This window comes from Anser cygnoides, chromosome W (genome assembly GCF_040182565.1).
Source record: "Anser cygnoides isolate HZ-2024a breed goose chromosome W, Taihu_goose_T2T_genome, whole genome shotgun sequence".
NCBI classification, from domain to species: Eukaryota; Metazoa; Chordata; class Aves; order Anseriformes; family Anatidae; genus Anser; species Anser cygnoides.
In genome coordinates, this window is record NC_089911.1 from 4,581,768 (window position 1) to 4,602,655 (window position 20,888).

Below are 20,888 nucleotides of genomic sequence, written 5' to 3' on the forward strand. Positions count from 1 at the left end.
GGTCTCTTCCAACCCTAACGACTGAGGACTGTAATTAGCAGAGCCCCCCCCGTTCCCAGAGCCCCCCCATTCCCTGACACGTCCCCGCGTCCCCCCCAGAAGCCACGGGCAGCCATCTCTCCTCAGCCCCTCTGTGCTCCGTGAGGGACCACAAAATGGCCGCCCTCCCTGAGGGCCCCCTCAGCCTCCCTGCTGGGCCCGGCCTGCGCCGTGAGGGGGGAGCCGAGGCTGTGCCCCCCTTTTTGGGGTCTTCTTCAAAAAAGATCGAAATTTTGAAGGACTGGGGAGTGAAAAATGGGGTTTTGTGGTTGTAGAGCACGTGGGAAACACAAAAGTTCAAGGATTTGGGTGGACAAATGAGGGATCAAACCCCAGCCCCGTTTTGAGAGAATAAAGTTTTATTTTGGTAAATTTTGTTTTGAGAGGAGAAAGTTTTGAGCAGTTAAAGTTTTGATAGGACAAAGTTTATTTTGGTCACGTTTCATTTTGGGTGGTAAAATCCACCCTTTTCAGACCAAAAGCACCGCTGGAGGTCAGAAAACCTCCTTAGACCGTGCCTGGAGGAGTTTGAAAGGTTTAGGGGCGCGCTTTCATGGGGGATTTCTCCAAATTAGGTTGAGAGATCTTCCCAACCTTAAAGATTTTATCGTTTCAAGCTGAAAATAAACCTCTTTAAGGGACCACAAAATGGCCGCCCTCCCTGAGGGCCCCCTCAGCCTCCCTGCTGGGCCCGCCTGCACCGTGAGGGGGGAGCCGAGGCTGTGCCCCCCTTTTTGGGGTCGCCTCGAAAAAGAAATCGAAATTCTGAAGGACTCGGGGGTGGAAAACGGGGTTTTGTAGTTTTATGGCACGCAGTAAAGAGCAAAAGTTCAAGGATTTGGGTGGACAAATGAGGGGTCACACCCCAGCCCCATTTTGAGAGGAGAGAGTTTTCTTTGGGTAAATTTTGTTTTGAGAGGATAAAGTTTTGAGAGGACAAAGTTTACTTTGGTCAAGGTTTATTTTGGGAAAATCCACCCTTTTCAGCCCAAAAGCTCTGTTGGAGGTCAGAAAACCTCCTTGGAGGTCCAGAGTTTAAAAGGTTTAGGGGTGTGCTTTCATGGGGGATTTCTCCAAATTAGCTTGAGAGATCTTTCCAACCTTCAAGATTTTATCATTTCAGGCTAACAAGCAAACAAACAAAAAAAACTACTCTTTTTTTTTTTTTTTTTAAGGTCCAAACCCCACTTTTTTTTAAAGTTTTGCGCAGTTAAAGTTTTGATAGGACAAAGTTTACTTTGGTCACGTTTCATTTTGGGTGGTAAAATCCACCCTTTTCAGACCAAAAGCACCGTTGGAGGTCAGAAAACCTCCTTAGACCGTGCCTGGAGGAGTTTAAAAGGTTTAGGGGCGCGCTTTCATGGGGGATTTCTCCAGATTAGGTTGAGAGATCTTTCCAACCTTCAAGATTTTATAATTTCATGTGAAAAAAAAACTCTTTTTTTAAGGTACAAACCCCACTTTTTAAAATCCAACCCTCCCTTTTCAAGACCCCAAATTCTCACTGCAGGATTAAACCCTCCTTTTTCACACCAAATCCCAATTTTCAGTGCTAGGGGACCCTGTCTTTAGGGTCCGAAGCCTCATTTTGGGGTTTTAAAACCTTTCCTTTCAGTTCTAAGTCCATTTGTGAGGGCTCAAGGCCGAGCCTGGGGGAAACCCTGCGCCCCATGGGGGGGATTCTGCTGCCTTGGGTGGTTTGGGGGAGATTTAGGGGTTTTGGGGTGTTCTGGGGGCTTTTAGGGGGGTTTTGAGGGGACCTTGTGTTTTTGGGGGGGGGTGCTTTCTGAAGCTTTATTTTCGGGGGGGGGGGGATCCTCGAGCATTGCGTTGAACCTCGAGTCCCACATTCAGTTTTTGCGACCAGGTGACCCTGGAGGTCTCTTCCAACACTAACGACTGAGGACTGTAATTAGCAGAGGCCCCCCCCTGTTCCCAGAGCCCCCCCATTCCCTGACACGTCCCCGCGTCCCCCCAGAAGCCACGGGCAGCCATCTCTCCTCAGCCCCTCTGTGCTCCGTGAGGGACCACAAAATGGCCGCCCTCCCTGAGGGCCCCCTCAGCCTCCCTGCTGGGCCCGGCCTGCGCCGTGAGGGGGGAGCCGAGGCTGTGCCCCCCTTTTTGGGGTCTTCTTCAAAAAAGATCGAAATTTTGAAGGACTGGGGAGTGAAAAATGGGGTTTTGTGGTTGTAGAGCACGTGGGAAACACAAAAGTTCAAGGATTTGGGTGGACAAATGAGGGATCAAACCCCAGCCCCGTTTTGAGAGAATAAAGTTTTATTTTGGTAAATTTTGTTTTGAGAGGAGAAAGTTTTGAGCAGTTAAAGTTTTGATAGGACAAAGTTTATTTTGGTCAATTTTCATTTTGGGAAAATCCACCCTTTTCAGACCAAAAGCACCGTTGGAGGTCAGAAAACCTCCTTAGACCGTGCCTGGAGGAGTTTAAAAGGTTCAGGGGCGTGCTTTCGTGGGGGATTTCTCCAAATTAGGTTGAGAGATCTTTCCAACCTTCAAGATTTTATCATTTCAGGCTAAAAAAAATCTTTTTAAGGGACCACAAAATGGCCGCCCTCCCTGAGGGCTCCCTCAGCCTCCCTCCTGTGCCCGGCCTCCTCCTTTGGTGCCTGCTGAGGTGGCCTCCAACGAGACGGGGGGAGCCCAACCTTAAAGACTTTATAATTTCATGTGAAAAACAAACAAACAAACAAACCAAAAAAACTACTCTTTTTTTTTTTAAGGCCCAAACCCCACTTTTTTAAATCCAACCCTCTCTTTTCAAGACCCCAAATTCTCACTGCAAGATTAAACCCTCCTTTTTCACACCAAATCCCAATTTTCAGTGCTAGGGGACCCTGTCTTTAGGGTCCGAAGCCTCATTTTGGGGTTTTAAAACCTTTCCTTTCAGTTCTCAGTCCATTTGTGAGGGCTCAAGGCCGAGCGTGGGGGAAAACCTGCGCCCCATGGGGGGGATTCTGCTGCCTTGGGTGGTTTGGGGGAGATTTAGGGGTTTTGGGGTGTTCTGGGGGCTTTTAGGGGGGTTTTGAGGGGAGCTTTGTGAAATTTTATTTGGGGGGGTGGGTCCTCGAGCACTGCGCTGACCCTCGAGTCCCACATTCAGTTTTTGGGACCAGGTGACACTGGAGGTCTCTTCCAACACTAACGACTGAGGACTGTAATTAGCAGAGGCCCCCCCCTGTTCCCAGAGCCCCCCCATTCCCTGACACGTCCCCGCGTCCCCCCCAGAAGCCACGGGCAGCCATCTCTCCTCAGCCCCTCTGTGCTCCGTGAGGGACCACAAAATGGCCGCCCTCCCTGAGGGCCCCCTCAGCCTCCCTGCTGGGCCCGGCCTGCGCCGTGAGGGGGGAGCCAAGGCTGTGCCCCCCTTTTTGGGGTCGCCTCGAAAACAAATTGAAATTCTGAAGGACTGGGGTGGAAAACGGGGTTTTGTGGGTTTACGGCACACAGTAAAGAGCAAAAGTTCAAGGATTTGGGTGGAAAAATGAGGGGTCACACCCCAGCCCTGTTTTGAGAGAATAAAGTTTTATTTTGGTAAATTTGGTTTTGAGAGAATAAAGTTTTGAGAGGATTAAGTTTTGAGAGGACAAAGTTTATTTTGGTCAAGTTTTATTATGGGAAATCCCACCCTTTTCAGCCCAAAAGCTCTGTTTGAGACCAGAAAACCTCCTTGGAGGTCCTCCTTGGACCATGCCTGGAGGACTTTAAAAGGTTTAAGGGCGTGCTTTCATGGGGGATTTCTCCAAAATTAGGTTAAGAGATCTTTCCAACCTTAAAGATTTTGTAATTTTTGGCTATAAACCTCTTTTTTTAAGGTGCAAACCCCACTTTTTAAAATCCAACCCTCCCTTTTCAAGACCCCAAATTCTCACTGCAGGATTAAACCCTCCTTTTTCACACCAAATCCCAATTTTCAGTGCTAGGGGACCCTGTCTTTAGGGTCCGAAGCCTCATTTTGGGGTTTTAAAACCTTTCCTTTCAGTTCTAAGTCCATTTGTGAGGGCTCAAGGCCGAGCCTGCGGGAAAACCTGCGCCCCATGGGGGGGGATTCTGGTGCCTTGGGTGGTTTGGGGGAGATTTAGGGGTTTTGAGGTGTTCTGGAGCCTTTTATGGGAGGCTGACGAGGGTGTGGGGTGTGGGAGCTGAGGCTGTGCCCCCCCTTTTTGGGGTCTCATGGCCAGGCGGGTGCTGTCGTTGGGGTCCCTTTGAGACCCGCGCCATGTCACGACATAAAAGCCGTCGCCGCCTCGCCGCCCCCCCAGTGCCTGTCAGGACAGGGCAGGAGCGAGAGGGAGCGAGCCGGAGACCCCCCCAAACAGAGCTCTGGCCGGAGTCCCAGCCTCAAAGGACCCCAAAAAGTTTGGGATCTGAAGGTACCTCCCAAGGATCACCCACCCCAATGCTGGGGACCCCCTCACCCTGGGGGGCTCCTCCTTGCCCCACATTGCTCCCCATCGCCCTGAGGGGCTCATCCTCACCCCGAGGGGCCCCCCACCACCCCGGGGGTCTCCCCTTCACTTTGAGGGGCTTCTCACCACCCCAAGGAGCTCCGCAGCACCCTCGGGGCCCCCGCTCACCGTGGGGGGCTCCTTCTTACCCCACGTTGCTCCCCATCACCCCGAAGTGCTCCCCACCACCCTGGGGGTCTCCCCATCACTCTGAGGGGCTTCTCACCACCCCATGGGCTCCCCACAAACCCCAGGGGCTCCCGACCATTCCCCGAGGAGCTCCCCACCACCCTGGGGGGCTCCTGCTTACCCCACGTTGCTCCCCATCACTCCGACGGTCCCCCCACCGCCCCGAGGGGCTCCCCTTCTCTCTGAGGCCCTTGCCTGCAGGAGAGCCGTGGAAAGGATCTGCAAAGTGGGCGAGTTCCTGGCCAAGTGCTCGTGGCTGCGGGGCAAGGGCTCCGAGCCCCCCAGGGAAGCCCCAAGTCCCCAGAGCAAAGCTCTGAGAGACCACAAAATGGCCGCCCTCCCTGAGGGCCCCCTCAGCCTCCCTGCTGGGCCCGGCCTGCGCCGTGAGGGGGGAGCCGAGGCTGTGCCCCCCTTTTTGGGGTCTTCTTCAAAAAAGATCGAAATTTTGAAGGACTGGGGAGTGAAAAATGGGGTTTTGTGGTTGTAGAGCACGTGGGAAACACAAAAGTTCAGGGATTTGGGTGGACAAATGAGGGATCAAACCCCAGCCCCGTTTTGAGAGAATAAAGTTTTATTTTGGTAAATTTCGTTTTGAGAGGAGAAAGTTTTGAGCAGTTAAAGTTTTGATAGGACAAAGTTTATTTTGGTCAATTTTCATTTTGGGAAAATCCACCCTTTTCAGACCAAAAGCACCGTTGGAGGTCAGAAAACCTCCTTAGACCGTGCCTGGAGGAGTTTGAAAGGTTTAGGGGCGCGCTTTCATGGGGGATTTCTCCAGATTAGGTTGAGAGATCTTTCCAACCTTAAAGATTTTATCATTTCAGGCTAAAAAAAATCTTTTTAAGGGACCACAAAATGGCCACCCTCCCTGAGGGCTCCCTCAGCCTCCCTCCTGTGCCCGGCCTCCTCCTTTGGCGCCTGCTGAGGTGGCCTCCAACGAGACGGGGGGAGCCCAACCTTAAAGACTTTATAATTTCATGTGAAAAACAAACAAACAAACAAACCAAAAAAACTACTCTTTTTTTTTTTTTTTTAAGGTGCAAACCCCACTTTTTAAAATCCAACCCTCCCTTTTCAAGACCCCAAATTCTCACTGCAGGATTAAACCCTCCTTTTTCACAAAAAATCCCAATTTTCAGTGCTAGGGGACCCTGTCTTTAGGGTCCGAGGCCTCATTTTGGGGTTTTAAAACCTCTCTGTGCTCCCCTCTGTGCTCCGTGAGGGACCACAGAATGGCCGCCCTCCCTGAGGGCCCCCTCAGCCTCCCTGCTGGGCCCGGCCTGCACCGTGAGGGGGGAGCCGAGGCTGTGCCCCCCTTTTTGGGGTCGCCTCGAAAACAAATCGAAATTCTGAAGGACTAGGGTGGAAAACGGGGTTTTGTGGGTTTACGGCACACAGTAAAGAGCAAAAGTTCAAGGATTTGGGTGGAAAAATGAGGGGTCACACCCCAGCCCTGTTTTGAGAGAATAAAGTTTTATTTTGGTAAATTTGGTTTTGAGAGAATAAAGTTTTGAGAGGATTAAGTTTTGAGAGGACAAAGTTTATTTTGGTCAAGTTTTATTTTGGGAAAACCCACCCTTTTCAGCCCAAAAGCTCTGTTTGAGACCAGAAAACCTCCTTGGAGGTCCTCCTTGGACCATGCCTGGAGGACTTTAAAAGGTTTAAGGGCATGCTTTCATGGGGGATTTCTCCAAAATTAGGTTAAGAGATCTTTCCAACCTTTTTGTAATTTTTGGCTATAAACCTCTTTTTTTAAGGTGCAAACCCCACTTTTTAAAATCCAACCCTCCCTTTTCAAGACCCCAAATTCTCACTGCAAGATTAAACCCTCCTTTTTCACAGCAAATCCCAATTTTCAGTGCTAGGGGACCCTGTCTTTAGGGTCGGAAGCCTCATTTTGGGGTTTTAAAACCTCTCTGTGCTCCCCTCTGTGCTCCGTGAGGGACCACAAAATGGCCGCCCTCCCTGAGGGCCCCTCAGCCTCCCTGCTGGGCCCGGCCTGCGCCGTGAGGGGGGAGCCGAGGCTGTGCCCCCCTTTTTGGGGTCTCCTCGAAAAAAAATCGGAATTCTGAAGGACTGGGGAGTGAAAAATGGGGTTTTGTGGTTGTAGAGCACGTGGGAAACACAAAAGTTCAAGGATTTGGGTGGTCAAAATGAGGGGTCGAACCCCTAACCCATTTTGAGAGGAGAAAGTTTTATTTTGGTAAATTTTGTTTTGAGAGGATAAAGTTTTGAGAGGACAAAGTTTTGAGAAGACATGGTTTTACTTTGGCAAATTTTTATTTTGGGAAAATCCACCCTTTTCAACTCAAAAGCTCCGTTGGAGGTCAGAAAACCTCCTTAGAGCGTGCCTGGAGGAGTTTGAAAGGTTTAGGGGCGCGCTTTCATGGGGGATTTCTCCAGATTAGGTTGAGAGATCTTTCCAGCCTTAAAGATTTTGGGGGAGATTTAGGGGTTTTGGGGTGTTCTGGGGGCTTTTATGGGAGGCTGACGAGGGTGTGGGGTGGGGGAGCTGAGGCCGTGCCCCCCCCTTTTTGGGGTCTCATGGCCGGGCGGGTGCTGTTGTTAGGGTCCCTTTGAGACCCGCGCCATGTCACGACATAAAAGCCGTCGCCGCCTCGCCGCCCCCCCCAGTGCCTGTCAGGACAGGGCAGGAGCGAGAGGGAGCGAGCCGGAGACCCACCCCGCGTGGAGCTTCATTCCCTCCCTTCGCGCCCCCCTCACCATGGCAGACAAACCCCCCCCCGAGCGGCCCCGCTTGGCCTGGGTGGACAGCTGGGCCACCCCCATTGAGGAATCCTCCGACTTCCTCGAGGTGAAGCAGGAGGAGGAGGAGGAGGAGGTCGTGCCGCTGCCGGGCCGTGAGTGCAGAGAAACCCCCGCCACGAACGCGCCGAGCTCCCCCGGGGGGGGGCTCGCCGCCGCCCCTGCCGCCGCTCTCCCCTCATGGCCCCCTTCGCTGTCTCTCCCCCAGCCTTCGACGACCTGGCCGTGTACCAGGAGGAAGAGGAGGCCGTGACCACCATTGACGCCTTTGTAACCAACAAGCAAAAGGTAAAGGCGACCCCCGTGGATGCTTGGGGGCTGGGGGGGGGGCTCCCGGCCGGGGCTCCCCACCCTCACCGGGGGTCTCCCGCAGAGCCACCTGAGCGAGGAGCAGAAAATGAAGTTTCTGGAGAGCGTCTGCAGCGTCTGCACCACCGCCCGCGAGAAGGGGCTGTCGGCGGGCCTCGACTGCTTCTGTCGCCGCACCGACGTGGCCAGGCACATCGAGGTGAGAAGGGGGGGAGGCGGGCGGCCGGGGGGGGGCTGCTGCAACCTTGGGTGCCGCCGGGGGCTGGGGGCCGGGTGCCAGCTCCCGTCCCGCTCCCCTCCCGCAGATCGTGCTGGCGTCGGAGCCCCAGGACCAGCTGCAGTCTCCGGTGCGAGAGCAAGCCATGCTGGCCGTCGCCGCCTTGAGGTACGCGCCCGGGGCCGCCTCCGGCCTCGACCGAGGGTTCTTGGGTTCGGGAGGCCGGGCCTCGCCTCGCGCCCTCTCCTCGAGGCCGGGCCTCAGCTGCGGCCTCACTCCCCCCCCCTCTCCTCGCAGCACGGTGCAGGTGATCAAGGTGAGGGAGATGCTGCGGCTGCTCGACACCTGCTTCCAGAGCGTCTTCCTGCTGCCCCCCAAGGAGAAGCTGAACGCGCGCTTCTATGTGATGGTGGGTGCCGGCGCCCCCTCCCCTCCCCGCCCTCCCCTCCCCGGGGGGTTCCCCAGGGCCCTTCCCGGGGCGCCCCCAGCCCCACGCTCACCCCACGCTCGTTCCCCCCCCACTCGCAGACCATGCACGCCGTGGACAGCATGCTGCAGCTGCTGCTGCTCAGCCCGCCGGCCACCAAGCTCCCGGAGAAGCTGCAGAGCGTCGTGCAGGTCTGTCCCGCGCCCGGCTGGGGGGCTTCTCGTCGTCCTGGGGGGCTTCTCGTCACCCCGAGGGGCTCCTCCTCACCCCAGGTTGCTCCCCCCCACCCCGAGGGGCTCCCCTTCTCCCTGAGGGGCTCCCCCCCACCCCGAGGGGCTCCCCTTCTCTCTGAGGGTCTCTCCCCCACCCCGAGGGGCTCCCCTTCTCCCTGAGGGGCTCCCCCCCAGCCCCCCCAGCCCCCAGCCCCCAGCCCTCCCGAGCCCCGCCGGCAGCTCGCTTTTCTCCTCGCAGGCCCTGATGCGTTTCTGCACCTCCGCGAACGCCCTCGCCCGCAGGAGAGCCATGGAAAGGGTCTGCAAGCTGGGCGAGTTCCTGGCCAAGTGCTCCTCGCTGGAGGTGAGCGGCTCGGCCACCCCCGGCCGCGTCGTTCCCCCCCCCTTTCCCCGCAGCCCCCAGAGCCTCGAGGCCGGGGCCTCCTCCCTCCCCGGCCTCCTCTTCAACCTCCTCCTCGCCTTCCGCAGCCCTTCGGGAGGTACCTGAAGATCTCGCAGAGGACGGACCTCATCCTCACCTGCCTGCAGCTTGTGACAGAAGGCGTGTGCGATGAGGACCAGCACTGGGTCTCCTTTCTGCTCGACGCGACCACCCGAGACCCCATCAGCTGGCTGGCGGACGTGAGAGCCCCCCCGCCCTGAGCCCCCTCCCCCGGCCTCGACGCCCCCCCCGGCAGGGAAGGAAAGGAGGCCGCTTTTCACCCCCCCGCGTCCCCCCGGCAGGTCCCGCACTTCGTCAACTTCTTCTTCAAAACGCTGAAGAAGCAGCCGGCGCCCGACGTGCGGAAGAGGCTCCTGGAGCTGCTCGTCCTCCTCACGGAGTGCTTCCCCCGCTCCGTGCTCATGACCGTGCTCTTCATCTGCCCGTCCCAAGAAAGGTACCGGCCCCCGAGCCTCCAGGGCACCCCAAACCGCAGCCCCCAGGGCTCCCCCGATAACCCCGCGGGGCCCCCGCCGATAACGCCCTCTCCGTGCCCGCAGCGCCTCGATGGACATGTGGGAGGTGATGTTTGCCGTGCCCGCCATGGCGAAGCGGCTCCTGCACGAGCTCCACCTGCTGCTGCACGACAGGAACATCCGCGAGTTCCTCGGGGTGGCCGAGGACCTCAGCCTCGTCCGCCTCAGCCTCCTCTACGCCCAGCGCCCCGAAGACCCCGTCCCCAAGGAGCTGCGGGACGTGGAGTGCCTGCAGCGCTGCCTCAGGACCGCCAACTTCCACCTGCTCTGGCTGGCGCTCAAAGGCCTGGCGGCGCTGATGGAGAGGCCGCAGCTGGTGAGCCTCCGCCCTCTTCCCCTCCCCGCTCCCGGCCTCGGCTGGCGGCGCGGCGGCCTCCTCACGCCCCGGTGTTTTCGGCGCAGGCCAAGGCAGGGCAGTGCCTGCTGCCGGACGTGCTGGAGACCCTGCAGTTCGGCAAGCCCCACATCACGGCGGCGGCCCTGGCGGTCTGCGGCAACATCCTCGGCATCGTGGAGAAGAAGGCGGCCAGCCTCACCGCCCTCGAGCTGGTCGACGTGGTCAAGCCTCTCCTGGACAACGTAAGCGGGAGGACGAGCCTCCGCGGCCCCGCGGCGCCCGCCCCGTGCCGGAGCCACGCAGCCGAAACCCCCCGTCCCCCTTCCTCTTCCTCTTCCCCAGGAGGCCGCCGCGGTGCGGGAGAGCTCCATGAAGCTCTTCAAGGCGGCCATGGAGCGCGTGCTGTGGAGGCACAAGACGCAGATGTGGAAGAAGGTGCGCAAGATCCTCGTCCCGCTCTACCTGCGCATGAGCGACGAGACCCACAGCGTGGCCAAGGTAAGCGCCGGCGACGGAGGCTCGCGGCGAGGCCGGAGGGCGCGAGGAGCCGGCGCCGAGCCCCGTGCCTCCGCTGCCTCGCAGGCCTCCCAAGAAGCCCTCATGGCGGCGGCGGAGCTCTTGTGGTGGGATGAGCTGAAGGACGTGGCCCACATGGAGCAGACCTGGAGGATCAGAGCGTGCCTGGTGAGGGCGGCCTCCGCGGCGAGGCTGGCGGGGGGCTCTCGGGGGTTCCCCGAGGTGGGTGGGTGGGGGGGGAAGAAACGGGGCCGGGGAGGCTCACCGAGCCTCGCGGCCTCTCCAGCTGCAGCAGGATCGAGACCGGGTAGAGAAGCGCCTACAGCAGAGCCGGGCGTACCTGGAGGACCCTCAGGCATCCGTGCGCGAGGAGACCGTGAGGTTCATCGGTGAGGCCACCTCCCTGCCCCAGCGGCCTCCGCAAGAGGCCCCGCGGCCTCCCCTCGCCCTGCCCGGGGCGGAGGCTGACGGGCGGCTTTGCTCCTAGGGCTCGCCGCGGAGCTCCTCCAGGACCAGAGCGAAGAGAAGCTGCGCGAAATCATCGACAGTGAGTGAGGGGAGCACTGGAGGCCGGGCGGGGGAGGACTGGAGGCCGGGCCTCCGCCCCGGGGGAGGCGCGGTGGAGGCTGGGGGGGGGAACGAATCGGGGGGGCCGCGGGGCGCTCGGAGCGGCTGCTCCCCGCGTTCCTCCCGGCTGGGGGGCTCCCGGAGGGGTCTCCGCGGCCCGAGCGGAGGCTCCAGCCTCTCTCCGTCCTCCCGCAGTCCTGCAGCCCATGATGCACGACGCGGCGCCCTCGGTGCGCGCGGAGACCTCCCGCACCATCCAGGCCCTGCTGCAGCATCGCAAGTGGCTCCAGCGGCTGCCGGTGCCGTGGAACCCGCTGGCGGCGCTCTGCTGCTGGCCTCGAAGGCGCCGCCAGAGGCCGAAGACCGAGCCCCAGCCCGAGGAGAGCCCAGAAGGTTCCGGCTCTGAAGGGACGTCCAAGGACCCATCCCCCTGCCAGAGCAAGGACGACTAGCTCACCTCACGGCCGCAGGGGGTTCGGATGCCTGCAGAGGAGCCTCCGCACCCCCCCCGGGCAGCCTGCTCCACGTTTTGCCGCCCTCACCACAAATAAATTTCGTCCCCATGTTTGTCCGGTGCCTCCTGCGTTCACCCCTCGGCGTCCTCCGAGCTAAGGACCCCCTCGGCCTCTCCTCCTAAGGGAGGCGCTCCGCAGCCTCCATCATCCTCACAGCTCCGCGCCGGCCTCCCTCCTGTGCCCAGCCTCCTCCTTTGGTGCCTGCTGAGGTGGCCTCCAAGGAGACGGGGGGAGCCCAACCTTAAAGACTTTATAATTTCATGTGAAAAAAAAAAAAAAACCCTACTCTTTTTTTTTTTTTTACGGTCCAAACCCCACTTTTTTTTTTTTAAGTTTTGAGCAGTTAAAGTTTTGATAGGATAAAGTTTATTTTGGTCACGTTTCATTTTGGGTGGTAAAATCCACCCTTTTCAGACCAAAAGCACCGCTGGAGGTCAGAAAACCTCCTTAGACCGTGCCTGGAGGAGTTTGAAAGGTTTAGGGGCGCGCTTTCATGGGGGATTTCTCCAAATTAGGTTGAGAGATCTTCCCAACCTTAAAGATTTTATCGTTTCAAGCTGAAAATAAACCTCTTTAAGGGACCACAAAATGGCCGCCCTCCCTGAGGGCCCCCTCAGCCTCCCTGCTGGGCCCGCCTGCACCGTGAGGGGGGAGCCGAGGCTGTGCCCCCCTTTTTGGGGTCGCCTCGAAAAAGAAATCGAAATTCTGAAGGACTCGGGGGTGGAAAACGGGGTTTTGTAGTTTTATGGCACGCAGTAAAGAGCAAAAGTTCAAGGATTTGGGTGGACAAATGAGGGGTCACACCCCAGCCCCATTTTGAGAGGAGAGAGTTTTCTTTGGGTAAATTTTGTTTTGAGAGGATAAAGTTTTGAGAGGACAAAGTTTACTTTGGTCAAGGTTTATTTTGGGAAAATCCACCCTTTTCAGCCCAAAAGCTCTGTTGGAGGTCAGAAAACCTCCTTGGAGGTCCAGAGTTTAAAAGGTTTAGGGGTGTGCTTTCATGGGGGATTTCTCCAAATTAGCTTGAGAGATCTTTCCAACCTTCAAGATTTTATCATTTCAGGCTAACAAGCAAACAAACAAAAAAAACTACTCTTTTTTTTTTTTTTTTTAAGGTCCAAACCCCACTTTTTTTTAAAGTTTTGCGCAGTTAAAGTTTTGATAGGACAAAGTTTACTTTGGTCACGTTTCATTTTGGGTGGTAAAATCCACCCTTTTCAGACCAAAAGCACCGTTGGAGGTCAGAAAACCTCCTTAGACCGTGCCTGGAGGAGTTTAAAAGGTTTAGGGGCGCGCTTTCATGGGGGATTTCTCCAGATTAGGTTGAGAGATCTTTCCAACCTTCAAGATTTTATAATTTCATGTGAAAAAAAAACTCTTTTTTTAAGGTACAAACCCCACTTTTTAAAATCCAACCCTCCCTTTTCAAGACCCCAAATTCTCACTGCAGGATTAAACCCTCCTTTTTCACACCAAATCCCAATTTTCAGTGCTAGGGGACCCTGTCTTTAGGGTCCGAAGCCTCATTTTGGGGTTTTAAAACCTTTCCTTTCAGTTCTAAGTCCATTTGTGAGGGCTCAAGGCCGAGCCTGGGGGAAACCCTGCGCCCCATGGGGGGGATTCTGCTGCCTTGGGTGGTTTGGGGGAGATTTAGGGGTTTTGGGGTGTTCTGGGGGCTTTTAGGGGGGTTTTGAGGGGACCTTGTGTTTTTTGGGGGGGGGTGCTTTCTGAAGCTTTATTTTCGGGGGGGGGGGGATCCTCGAGCATTGCGTTGAACCTCGAGTCCCACATTCAGTTTTTGCGACCAGGTGACCCTGGAGGTCTCTTCCAACCCTAACGACTGAGGACTGTAATTAGCAGAGCCCCCCCCGTTCCCAGAGCCCCCCCATTCCCTGACACGTCCCCGCGTCCCCCCCAGAAGCCACGGGCAGCCATCTCTCCTCAGCCCCTCTGTGCTCCGTGAGGGACCACAAAATGGCCGCCCTCCCTGAGGGCCCCCTCAGCCTCCCTGCTGGGCCCGGCCTGCGCCGTGAGGGGGGAGCCGAGGCTGTGCCCCCCTTTTTGGGGTCTTCTTCAAAAAAGATCGAAATTTTGAAGGACTGGGGAGTGAAAAATGGGGTTTTGTGGTTGTAGAGCACGTGGGAAACACAAAAGTTCAAGGATTTGGGTGGACAAATGAGGGATCAAACCCCAGCCCCGTTTTGAGAGAATAAAGTTTTATTTTGGTAAATTTTGTTTTGAGAGGAGAAAGTTTTGAGCAGTTAAAGTTTTGATAGGACAAAGTTTATTTTGGTCACGTTTCATTTTGGGTGGTAAAATCCACCCTTTTCAGACCAAAAGCACCGCTGGAGGTCAGAAAACCTCCTTAGACCGTGCCTGGAGGAGTTTGAAAGGTTTAGGGGCGCGCTTTCATGGGGGATTTCTCCAAATTAGGTTGAGAGATCTTCCCAACCTTAAAGATTTTATCGTTTCAAGCTGAAAATAAACCTCTTTAAGGGACCACAAAATGGCCGCCCTCCCTGAGGGCCCCCTCAGCCTCCCTGCTGGGCCCGCCTGCACCGTGAGGGGGGAGCCGAGGCTGTGCCCCCCTTTTTGGGGTCGCCTCGAAAAAGAAATTGAAATTCTGAAGGACTCGGGGGTGGAAAACGGGGTTTTGTAGTTTTATGGCACGCAGTAAAGAGCAAAAGTTCAAGGATTTGGGTGGACAAATGAGGGGTCACACCCCAGCCCCATTTTGAGAGGAGAGAGTTTTCTTTGGGTAAATTTTGTTTTGAGAGGATAAAGTTTTGAGAGGACAAAGTTTACTTTGGTCAAGGTTTATTTTGGGAAAATCCACCCTTTTCAGCCCAAAAGCTCTGTTGGAGGTCAGAAAACCTCCTTGGAGGTCCAGAGTTTAAAAGGTTTAGGGGTGTGCTTTCATGGGGGATTTCTCCAAATTAGCTTGAGAGATCTTTCCAACCTTCAAGATTTTATCATTTCAGGCTAACAAGCAAACAAACAAAAAAAACTACTCTTTTTTTTTTTTTTTTAAGGTCCAAACCCCACTTTTTTTTAAAGTTTTGCGCAGTTAAAGTTTTGATAGGACAAAGTTTACTTTGGTCACGTTTCATTTTGGGTGGTAAAATCCACCCTTTTCAGACCAAAAGCACCGTTGGAGGTCAGAAAACCTCCTTAGACCGTGCCTGGAGGAGTTTGAAAGGTTTAGGGGCGCGCTTTCATGGGGGATTTCTCCAGATTAGGTTGAGAGATCTTTCCAACCTTAAAGATTTTATCATTTCAGGCTAAAAAAAATCTTTTTAAGGGACCACAAAATGGCCACCCTCCCTGAGGGCTCCCTCAGCCTCCCTCCTGTGCCCGGCCTCCTCCTTTGGCGCCTGCTGAGGTGGCCTCCAACGAGACGGGGGGAGCCCAACCTTAAAGACTTTATAATTTCATGTGAAAAACAAACAAACAAACAAACCAAAAAAACTACTCTTTTTTTTTTTTTTTTAAGGTGCAAACCCCACTTTTTAAAATCCAACCCTCCCTTTTCAAGACCCCAAATTCTCACTGCAGGATTAAACCCTCCTTTTTCACAAAAAATCCCAATTTTCAGTGCTAGGGGACCCTGTCTTTAGGGTCCGAGGCCTCATTTTGGGGTTTTAAAACCTCTCTGTGCTCCCCTCTGTGCTCCGTGAGGGACCACAGAATGGCCGCCCTCCCTGAGGGCCCCCTCAGCCTCCCTGCTGGGCCCGGCCTGCACCGTGAGGGGGGAGCCGAGGCTGTGCCCCCCTTTTTGGGGTCGCCTCGAAAACAAATCGAAATTCTGAAGGACTAGGGTGGAAAACGGGGTTTTGTGGGTTTACGGCACACAGTAAAGAGCAAAAGTTCAAGGATTTGGGTGGAAAAATGAGGGGTCACACCCCAGCCCTGTTTTGAGAGAATAAAGTTTTATTTTGGTAAATTTGGTTTTGAGAGAATAAAGTTTTGAGAGGATTAAGTTTTGAGAGGACAAAGTTTATTTTGGTCAAGTTTTATTTTGGGAAAACCCACCCTTTTCAGCCCAAAAGCTCTGTTTGAGACCAGAAAACCTCCTTGGAGGTCCTCCTTGGACCATGCCTGGAGGACTTTAAAAGGTTTAAGGGCATGCTTTCATGGGGGATTTCTCCAAAATTAGGTTAAGAGATCTTTCCAACCTTTTTGTAATTTTTGGCTATAAACCTCTTTTTTTAAGGTGCAAACCCCACTTTTTAAAATCCAACCCTCCCTTTTCAAGACCCCAAATTCTCACTGCAAGATTAAACCCTCCTTTTTCACAGCAAATCCCAATTTTCAGTGCTAGGGGACCCTGTCTTTAGGGTCGGAAGCCTCATTTTGGGGTTTTAAAACCTCTCTGTGCTCCCCTCTGTGCTCCGTGAGGGACCACAAAATGGCCGCCCTCCCTGAGGGCCCCTCAGCCTCCCTGCTGGGCCCGGCCTGCGCCGTGAGGGGGGAGCCGAGGCTGTGCCCCCCTTTTTGGGGTCTCCTCGAAAAAAAATCGGAATTCTGAAGGACTGGGGAGTGAAAAATGGGGTTTTGTGGTTGTAGAGCACGTGGGAAACACAAAAGTTCAAGGATTTGGGTGGTCAAAATGAGGGGTCGAACCCCTAACCCATTTTGAGAGGAGAAAGTTTTATTTTGGTAAATTTTGTTTTGAGAGGATAAAGTTTTGAGAGGACAAAGTTTTCAGAAGACATGGTTTTACTTTGGCAAATTTTTATTTTGGGAAAATCCACCCTTTTCAACTCAAAAGCTCCGTTGGAGGTCAGAAAACCTCCTTAGAGCGTGCCTGGAGGAGTTTGAAAGGTTTAGGGGCGCGCTTTCATGGGGGATTTCTCCAGATTAGGTTGAGAGATCTTTCCAGCCTTAAAGATTTTGGGGGAGATTTAGGGGTTTTGGGGTGTTCTGGGGGCTTTTATGGGAGGCTGACGAGGGTGTGGGGTGGGGGAGCTGAGGCCGTGCCCCCCCCTTTTTGGGGTCTCATGGCCGGGCGGGTGCTGTTGTTAGGGTCCCTTTGAGACCCGCGCCATGTCACGACATAAAAGCCGTCGCCGCCTCGCCGCCCCCCCCAGTGCCTGTCAGGACAGGGCAGGAGCGAGAGGGAGCGAGCCGGAGACCCACCCCGCGTGGAGCTTCATTCCCTCCCTTCGCGCCCCCCTCACCATGGCAGACAAACCCCCCCCCGAGCGGCCCCGCTTGGCCTGGGTGGACAGCTGGGCCACCCCCATTGAGGAATCCTCCGACTTCCTCGAGGTGAAGCAGGAGGAGGAGGAGGAGGAGGTCGTGCCGCTGCCGGGCCGTGAGTGCAGAGAAACCCCCGCCACGAACGCGCCGAGCTCCCCCGGGGGGGGGCTCGCCGCCGCCCCTGCCGCCGCTCTCCCCTCATGGCCCCCTTCGCTGTCTCTCCCCCAGCCTTCGACGACCTGGCCGTGTACCAGGAGGAAGAGGAGGCCGTGACCACCATTGACGCCTTTGTAACCAACAAGCAAAAGGTAAAGGCGACCCCCGTGGATGCTTGGGGGCTGGGGGGGGGGCTCCCGGCCGGGGCTCCCCACCCTCACCGGGGGTCTCCCGCAGAGCCACCTGAGCGAGGAGCAGAAAATGAAGTTTCTGGAGAGCGTCTGCAGCGTCTGCACCACCGCCCGCGAGAAGGGGCTGTCGGCGGGCCTCGACTGCTTCTGTCGCCGCACCGACGTGGCCAGGCACATCGAGGTGAGAAGGGGGGGAGGCGGGCGGCCGGGGGGGGGGCTGCTGCAACCTTGGGTGCCGCCGGGGGCTGGGGGCCGGGTGCCAGCTCCCGTCCCGCTCCCCTCCCGCAGATCGTGCTGGCGTCGGAGCCCCAGGACCAGCTGCAGTCTCCGGTGCGAGAGCAAGCCATGCTGGCCGTCGCCGCCTTGAGGTACGCGCCCGGGGCCGCCTCCGGCCTCGACCGAGGGTTCTTGGGTTCGGGAGGCCGGGCCTCGCCTCGCGCCCTCTCCTCGAGGCCGGGCCTCAGCTGCGGCCTCACTCCCCCCCCCTCTCCTCGCAGCACGGTGCAGGTGATCAAGGTGAGGGAGATGCTGCGGCTGCTCGACACCTGCTTCCAGAGCGTCTTCCTGCTGCCCCCCAAGGAGAAGCTGAACGCGCGCTTCTATGTGATGGTGGGTGCCGGCGCCCCCTCCCCTCCCCTCCCTCCCCTCCCCGGGGGGTTCCCCAGGGCCCTTCCCGGGGCGCCCCCAGCCCCACGCTCACCCCACGCTCGTTCCCCCCCCACTCGCAGACCATGCACGCCGTGGACAGCATGCTGCAGCTGCTGCTGCTCAGCCCGCCGGCCACCAAGCTCCCGGAGAAGCTGCAGAGCGTCGTGCAGGTCTGTCCCGCGCCCGGCTGGGGGGCTTCTCGTCGTCCTGGGGGGCTTCTCGTCACCCCGAGGGGCTCCTCCTCACCCCAGGTTGCTCCCCCCCACCCCGAGGGGCTCCCCTTCTCCCTGAGGGGCTCCCCCCCACCCCGAGGGGCTCCCCTTCTCTCTGAGGGTCTCTCCCCCACCCCGAGGGGCTCCCCTTCTCCCTGAGGGGCTCCCCCCCAGCCCCCCCAGCCCCCAGCCCCCAGCCCTCCCGAGCCCCGCCGGCAGCTCGCTTTTCTCCTCGCAGGCCCTGATGCGTTTCTGCACCTCCGCGAACGCCCTCGCCCGCAGGAGAGCCATGGAAAGGGTCTGCAAGCTGGGCGAGTTCCTGGCCAAGTGCTCCTCGCTGGAGGTGAGCGGCTCGGCCACCCCCGGCCGCGTCGTTCCCCCCCCTTTCCCCGCAGCCCCCAGAGCCTCGAGGCCGGGGCCTCCTCCCTCCCCGGCCTCCTCTTCAACCTCCTCCTCGCCTTCCGCAGCCCTTCGGGAGGTACCTGAAGATCTCGCAGAGGACGGACCTCATCCTCACCTGCCTGCAGCTTGTGACAGAAGGCGTGTGCGATGAGGACCAGCACTGGGTCTCCTTTCTGCTCGACGCGACCACCCGAGACCCCATCAGCTGGCTGGCGGACGTGAGAGCCCCCCCGCCCTGAGCCCCCTCCCCCGGCCTCGACGCCCCCCCCGGCAGGGAAGGAAAGGAGGCCGCTTTTCACCCCCCCGCGTCCCCCCGGCAGGTCCCGCACTTCGTCAACTTCTTCTTCAAAACGCTGAAGAAGCAGCCGGCGCCCGACGTGCGGAAGAGGCTCCTGGAGCTGCTCGTCCTCCTCACGGAGTGCTTCCCCCGCTCCGTGCTCATGACCGTGCTCTTCATCTGCCCGTCCCAAGAAAGGTACCGGCCCCCGAGCCTCCAGGGCACCCCAAACCGCAGCCCCCAGGGCTCCCCCGATAACCCCGCGGGGCCCCCGCCGATAACGCCCTCTCCGTGCCCGCAGCGCCTCGATGGACATGTGGGAGGTGATGTTTGCCGTGCCCGCCATGGCGAAGCGGCTCCTGCACGAGCTCCACCTGCTGCTGCACGACAGGAACATCCGCGAGTTCCTCGGGGTGGCCGAGGACCTCAGCCTCGTCCGCCTCAGCCTCCTCTACGCCCAGCGCCCCGAAGACCCCGTCCCCAAGGAGCTGCGGGACGTGGAGTGCCTGCAGCGCTGCCTCAGGACCGCCAACTTCCACCTGCTCTGGCTGGCGCTCAAAGGCCTGGCGGCGCTGATGGAGAGGCCGCAGCTGGTGAGCCTCCGCCCTCTTCCCCTCCCCGCTCCCGGCCTCGGCTGGCGGCGCGGCGGCCTCCTCACGCCCCGGTGTTTTCGGCGCAGGCCAAGGCAGGGCAGTGCCTGCTGCCGGACGTGCTGGAGACCCTGCAGTTCGGCAAGCCCCACATCACGGCGGCGGCCCTGGCGGTCTGCGGCAACATCCTCGGCATCGTGGAGAAGAAGGCGGCCAGCCTCACCGCCCTCGAGCTGGTCGACGTGGTCAAGCCTCTCCTGGACAACGTAAGCGGGAGGACGAGCCTCCGCGGCCCCGCGGCGCCCGCCCCGTGCCGGAGCCACGCAGCCGAAACCCCCCGTCCCCCTTCCTCTTCCTCTTCCCCAGGAGGCCGCCGCGGTGCGGGAGAGCTCCATGAAGCTCTTCAAGGCGGCCATGGAGCGCGTGCTGTGGAGGCACAAGACGCAGATGTGGAAGAAGGTGCGCAAGATCCTCGTCCCGCTCTACCTGCGCATGAGCGACGAGACCCACAGCGTGGCCAAGGTAAGCGCCGGCGACGGAGGCTCGCGGCGAGGCCGGAGGGCGCGAGGAGCCGGCGCCGAGCCCCGTGCCTCCGCTGCCTCGCAGGCCTCCCAAGAAGCCCTCATGGCGGCGGCGGAGCTCTTGTGGTGGGATGAGCTGAAGGACGTGGCCCACATGGAGCAGACCTGGAGGATCAGAGCGTGCCTGGTGAGGGCGGCCTCCGCGGCGAGGCTGGCGGGGGGCTCTCGGGGGTTCCCCGAGGTGGGTGGGTGGGGGGGGAAGAAACGGGGCCGGGGAGGCTCACCGAGCCTCGCGGCCTCTCCAGCTGCAGCAGGATCGAGACCGGGTAGAGAAGCGCCTACAGCAGAGCCGGGCGTACCTGGAGGACCCTCAGGCATCCGTGCGCGAGGAGACCGTGAGGTTCATCGGTGAGGCCACCTCCCTGCCCCAGCGGCCTCCGCAAGAGGCCCCGCGGCCTCCCCTCGCCCTGCCCGGGGCGGAGGCTGACGGGCGGCTTTGCTCCTAGGGCTCGCCGCGGAGCTCCTCCAGGACCAGAGCGAAGAGAAGCTGCGCGAAATCATCGACAGTGAGTGAGGGGAGCACTGGAGGCCGGGCGGGGGAGGACTGGAGGCCGGGCCTCCGCCCCGGGGGAGGCGCGGTGGAGGCTGGGGGGGGGAACGAATCGGGGGGGCCGCGGGGCGCTCGGAGCGGCTGCTCCCCGCGTTCCTCCCGGCTGGGGGGCTCCCGGAGGGGTCTCCGCGGCCCGAGCGGAGGCTCCAGCCTCTCTCCGTCCTCCCGCAGTCCTGCAGCCCATGATGCACGACGCGGCGCCCTCGGTGCGCGCGGAGACCTCCCGCACCATCCAGGCCCTGCTGCAGCATCGCAAGTGGCTCCAGCGGCTGCCGGTGCCGTGGAACCCGCTGGCGGCGCTCTGCTGCTGGCCTCGAAGGCGCCGCCAGAGGCCGAAGACCGAGCCCCAGCCCGAGGAGAGCCCAGAAGGTTCCGGCTCTGAAGGGACGTCCAAGGACCCATCCCCCTGCCAGAGCAAGGACGACTAGCTCACCTCACGGCCGCAGGGGGTTCGGATGCCTGCAGAGGAGCCTCCGCACCCCCCCCGGGCAGCCTGCTCCACGTTTTGCCGCCCTCACCACAAATAAATTTCGTCCCCATGTTT

The 20,888-nt window shown here is 58.4% G+C and overlaps 2 protein-coding genes across 4 annotated transcripts; both read left to right on the forward strand.

Moving 5' to 3' along the window:
* Nucleotides 1-6,457: 6,457 nt before the first annotated feature.
* On the forward strand, nt 6,458-11,588 carry LOC136788751 (uncharacterized). 2 transcript variants are annotated; one of them, XM_066987428.1, is made up of 16 exons: nt 6,459-7,552; nt 7,666-7,745; nt 7,831-7,965; nt 8,072-8,151; nt 8,281-8,392; nt 8,512-8,601; nt 8,882-8,986; nt 9,112-9,264; nt 9,367-9,521; nt 9,625-9,916; nt 10,003-10,179; nt 10,280-10,435; nt 10,520-10,621; nt 10,740-10,842; nt 10,941-11,000; nt 11,216-11,588. In XM_066987428.1, the coding sequence occupies exons 1-16, from the start codon at nt 7,282-7,284 to the stop codon at nt 11,470-11,472; spliced, it is 2,328 nt and encodes a 775-aa protein (XP_066843529.1). In that variant the 5' UTR covers nt 6,459-7,281; the 3' UTR covers nt 11,473-11,588. The 2 variants fall into 2 exon arrangements, with proteins under 2 accessions (XP_066843530.1, XP_066843529.1); XM_066987429.1 differs by lacking the exon at nt 8,512-8,601 and having other exon boundaries at nt 6,458-7,552.
* Nucleotides 11,589-15,754: 4,166 nt separating this feature from the next.
* LOC136788752 (uncharacterized) lies at nt 15,755-20,888 on the forward strand. Of its 2 annotated transcripts, XM_066987430.1 has the most exons (16): nt 15,756-16,852; nt 16,966-17,045; nt 17,131-17,265; nt 17,373-17,452; nt 17,582-17,693; nt 17,813-17,902; nt 18,183-18,287; nt 18,412-18,564; nt 18,667-18,821; nt 18,925-19,216; nt 19,303-19,479; nt 19,580-19,735; nt 19,820-19,921; nt 20,040-20,142; nt 20,241-20,300; nt 20,516-20,888. In XM_066987430.1, the coding sequence occupies exons 1-16, from the start codon at nt 16,582-16,584 to the stop codon at nt 20,770-20,772; spliced, it is 2,328 nt and encodes a 775-aa protein (XP_066843531.1). In that variant the 5' UTR covers nt 15,756-16,581; the 3' UTR covers nt 20,773-20,888. The 2 variants fall into 2 exon arrangements, with proteins under 2 accessions (XP_066843532.1, XP_066843531.1); XM_066987431.1 differs by lacking the exon at nt 17,813-17,902 and having other exon boundaries at nt 15,755-16,852.

What these genes read in the sequence shown, in the direction of transcription:
- LOC136788751 (XM_066987428.1), top strand. Translation starts at nt 7,282, where the DNA reads ATGTCACGACATAAAAGCCGTCGCCGCCTCGCCGCCCCCCCCAGTGCC. An exon ending in ATCTGCCCGTCCCAAGAAAG is followed by an intron (nt 9,522 to 9,624) that starts GTACCGGCCCCC and finishes CCGTGCCCGCAG; the next exon opens with CGCCTCGATGGACATGTGGG. An exon ending in GGAGGATCAGAGCGTGCCTG is followed by an intron (nt 10,622 to 10,739) that starts GTGAGGGCGGCC and finishes CGGCCTCTCCAG; the next exon opens with CTGCAGCAGGATCGAGACCG.
- LOC136788752 (XM_066987430.1), top strand. Translation starts at nt 16,582, where the DNA reads ATGTCACGACATAAAAGCCGTCGCCGCCTCGCCGCCCCCCCCAGTGCC. An exon ending in AGCTGCAGAGCGTCGTGCAG is followed by an intron (nt 17,903 to 18,182) that starts GTCTGTCCCGCG and finishes TTCTCCTCGCAG; the next exon opens with GCCCTGATGCGTTTCTGCAC. An exon ending in TGATGGAGAGGCCGCAGCTG is followed by an intron (nt 19,217 to 19,302) that starts GTGAGCCTCCGC and finishes TTTTCGGCGCAG; the next exon opens with GCCAAGGCAGGGCAGTGCCT.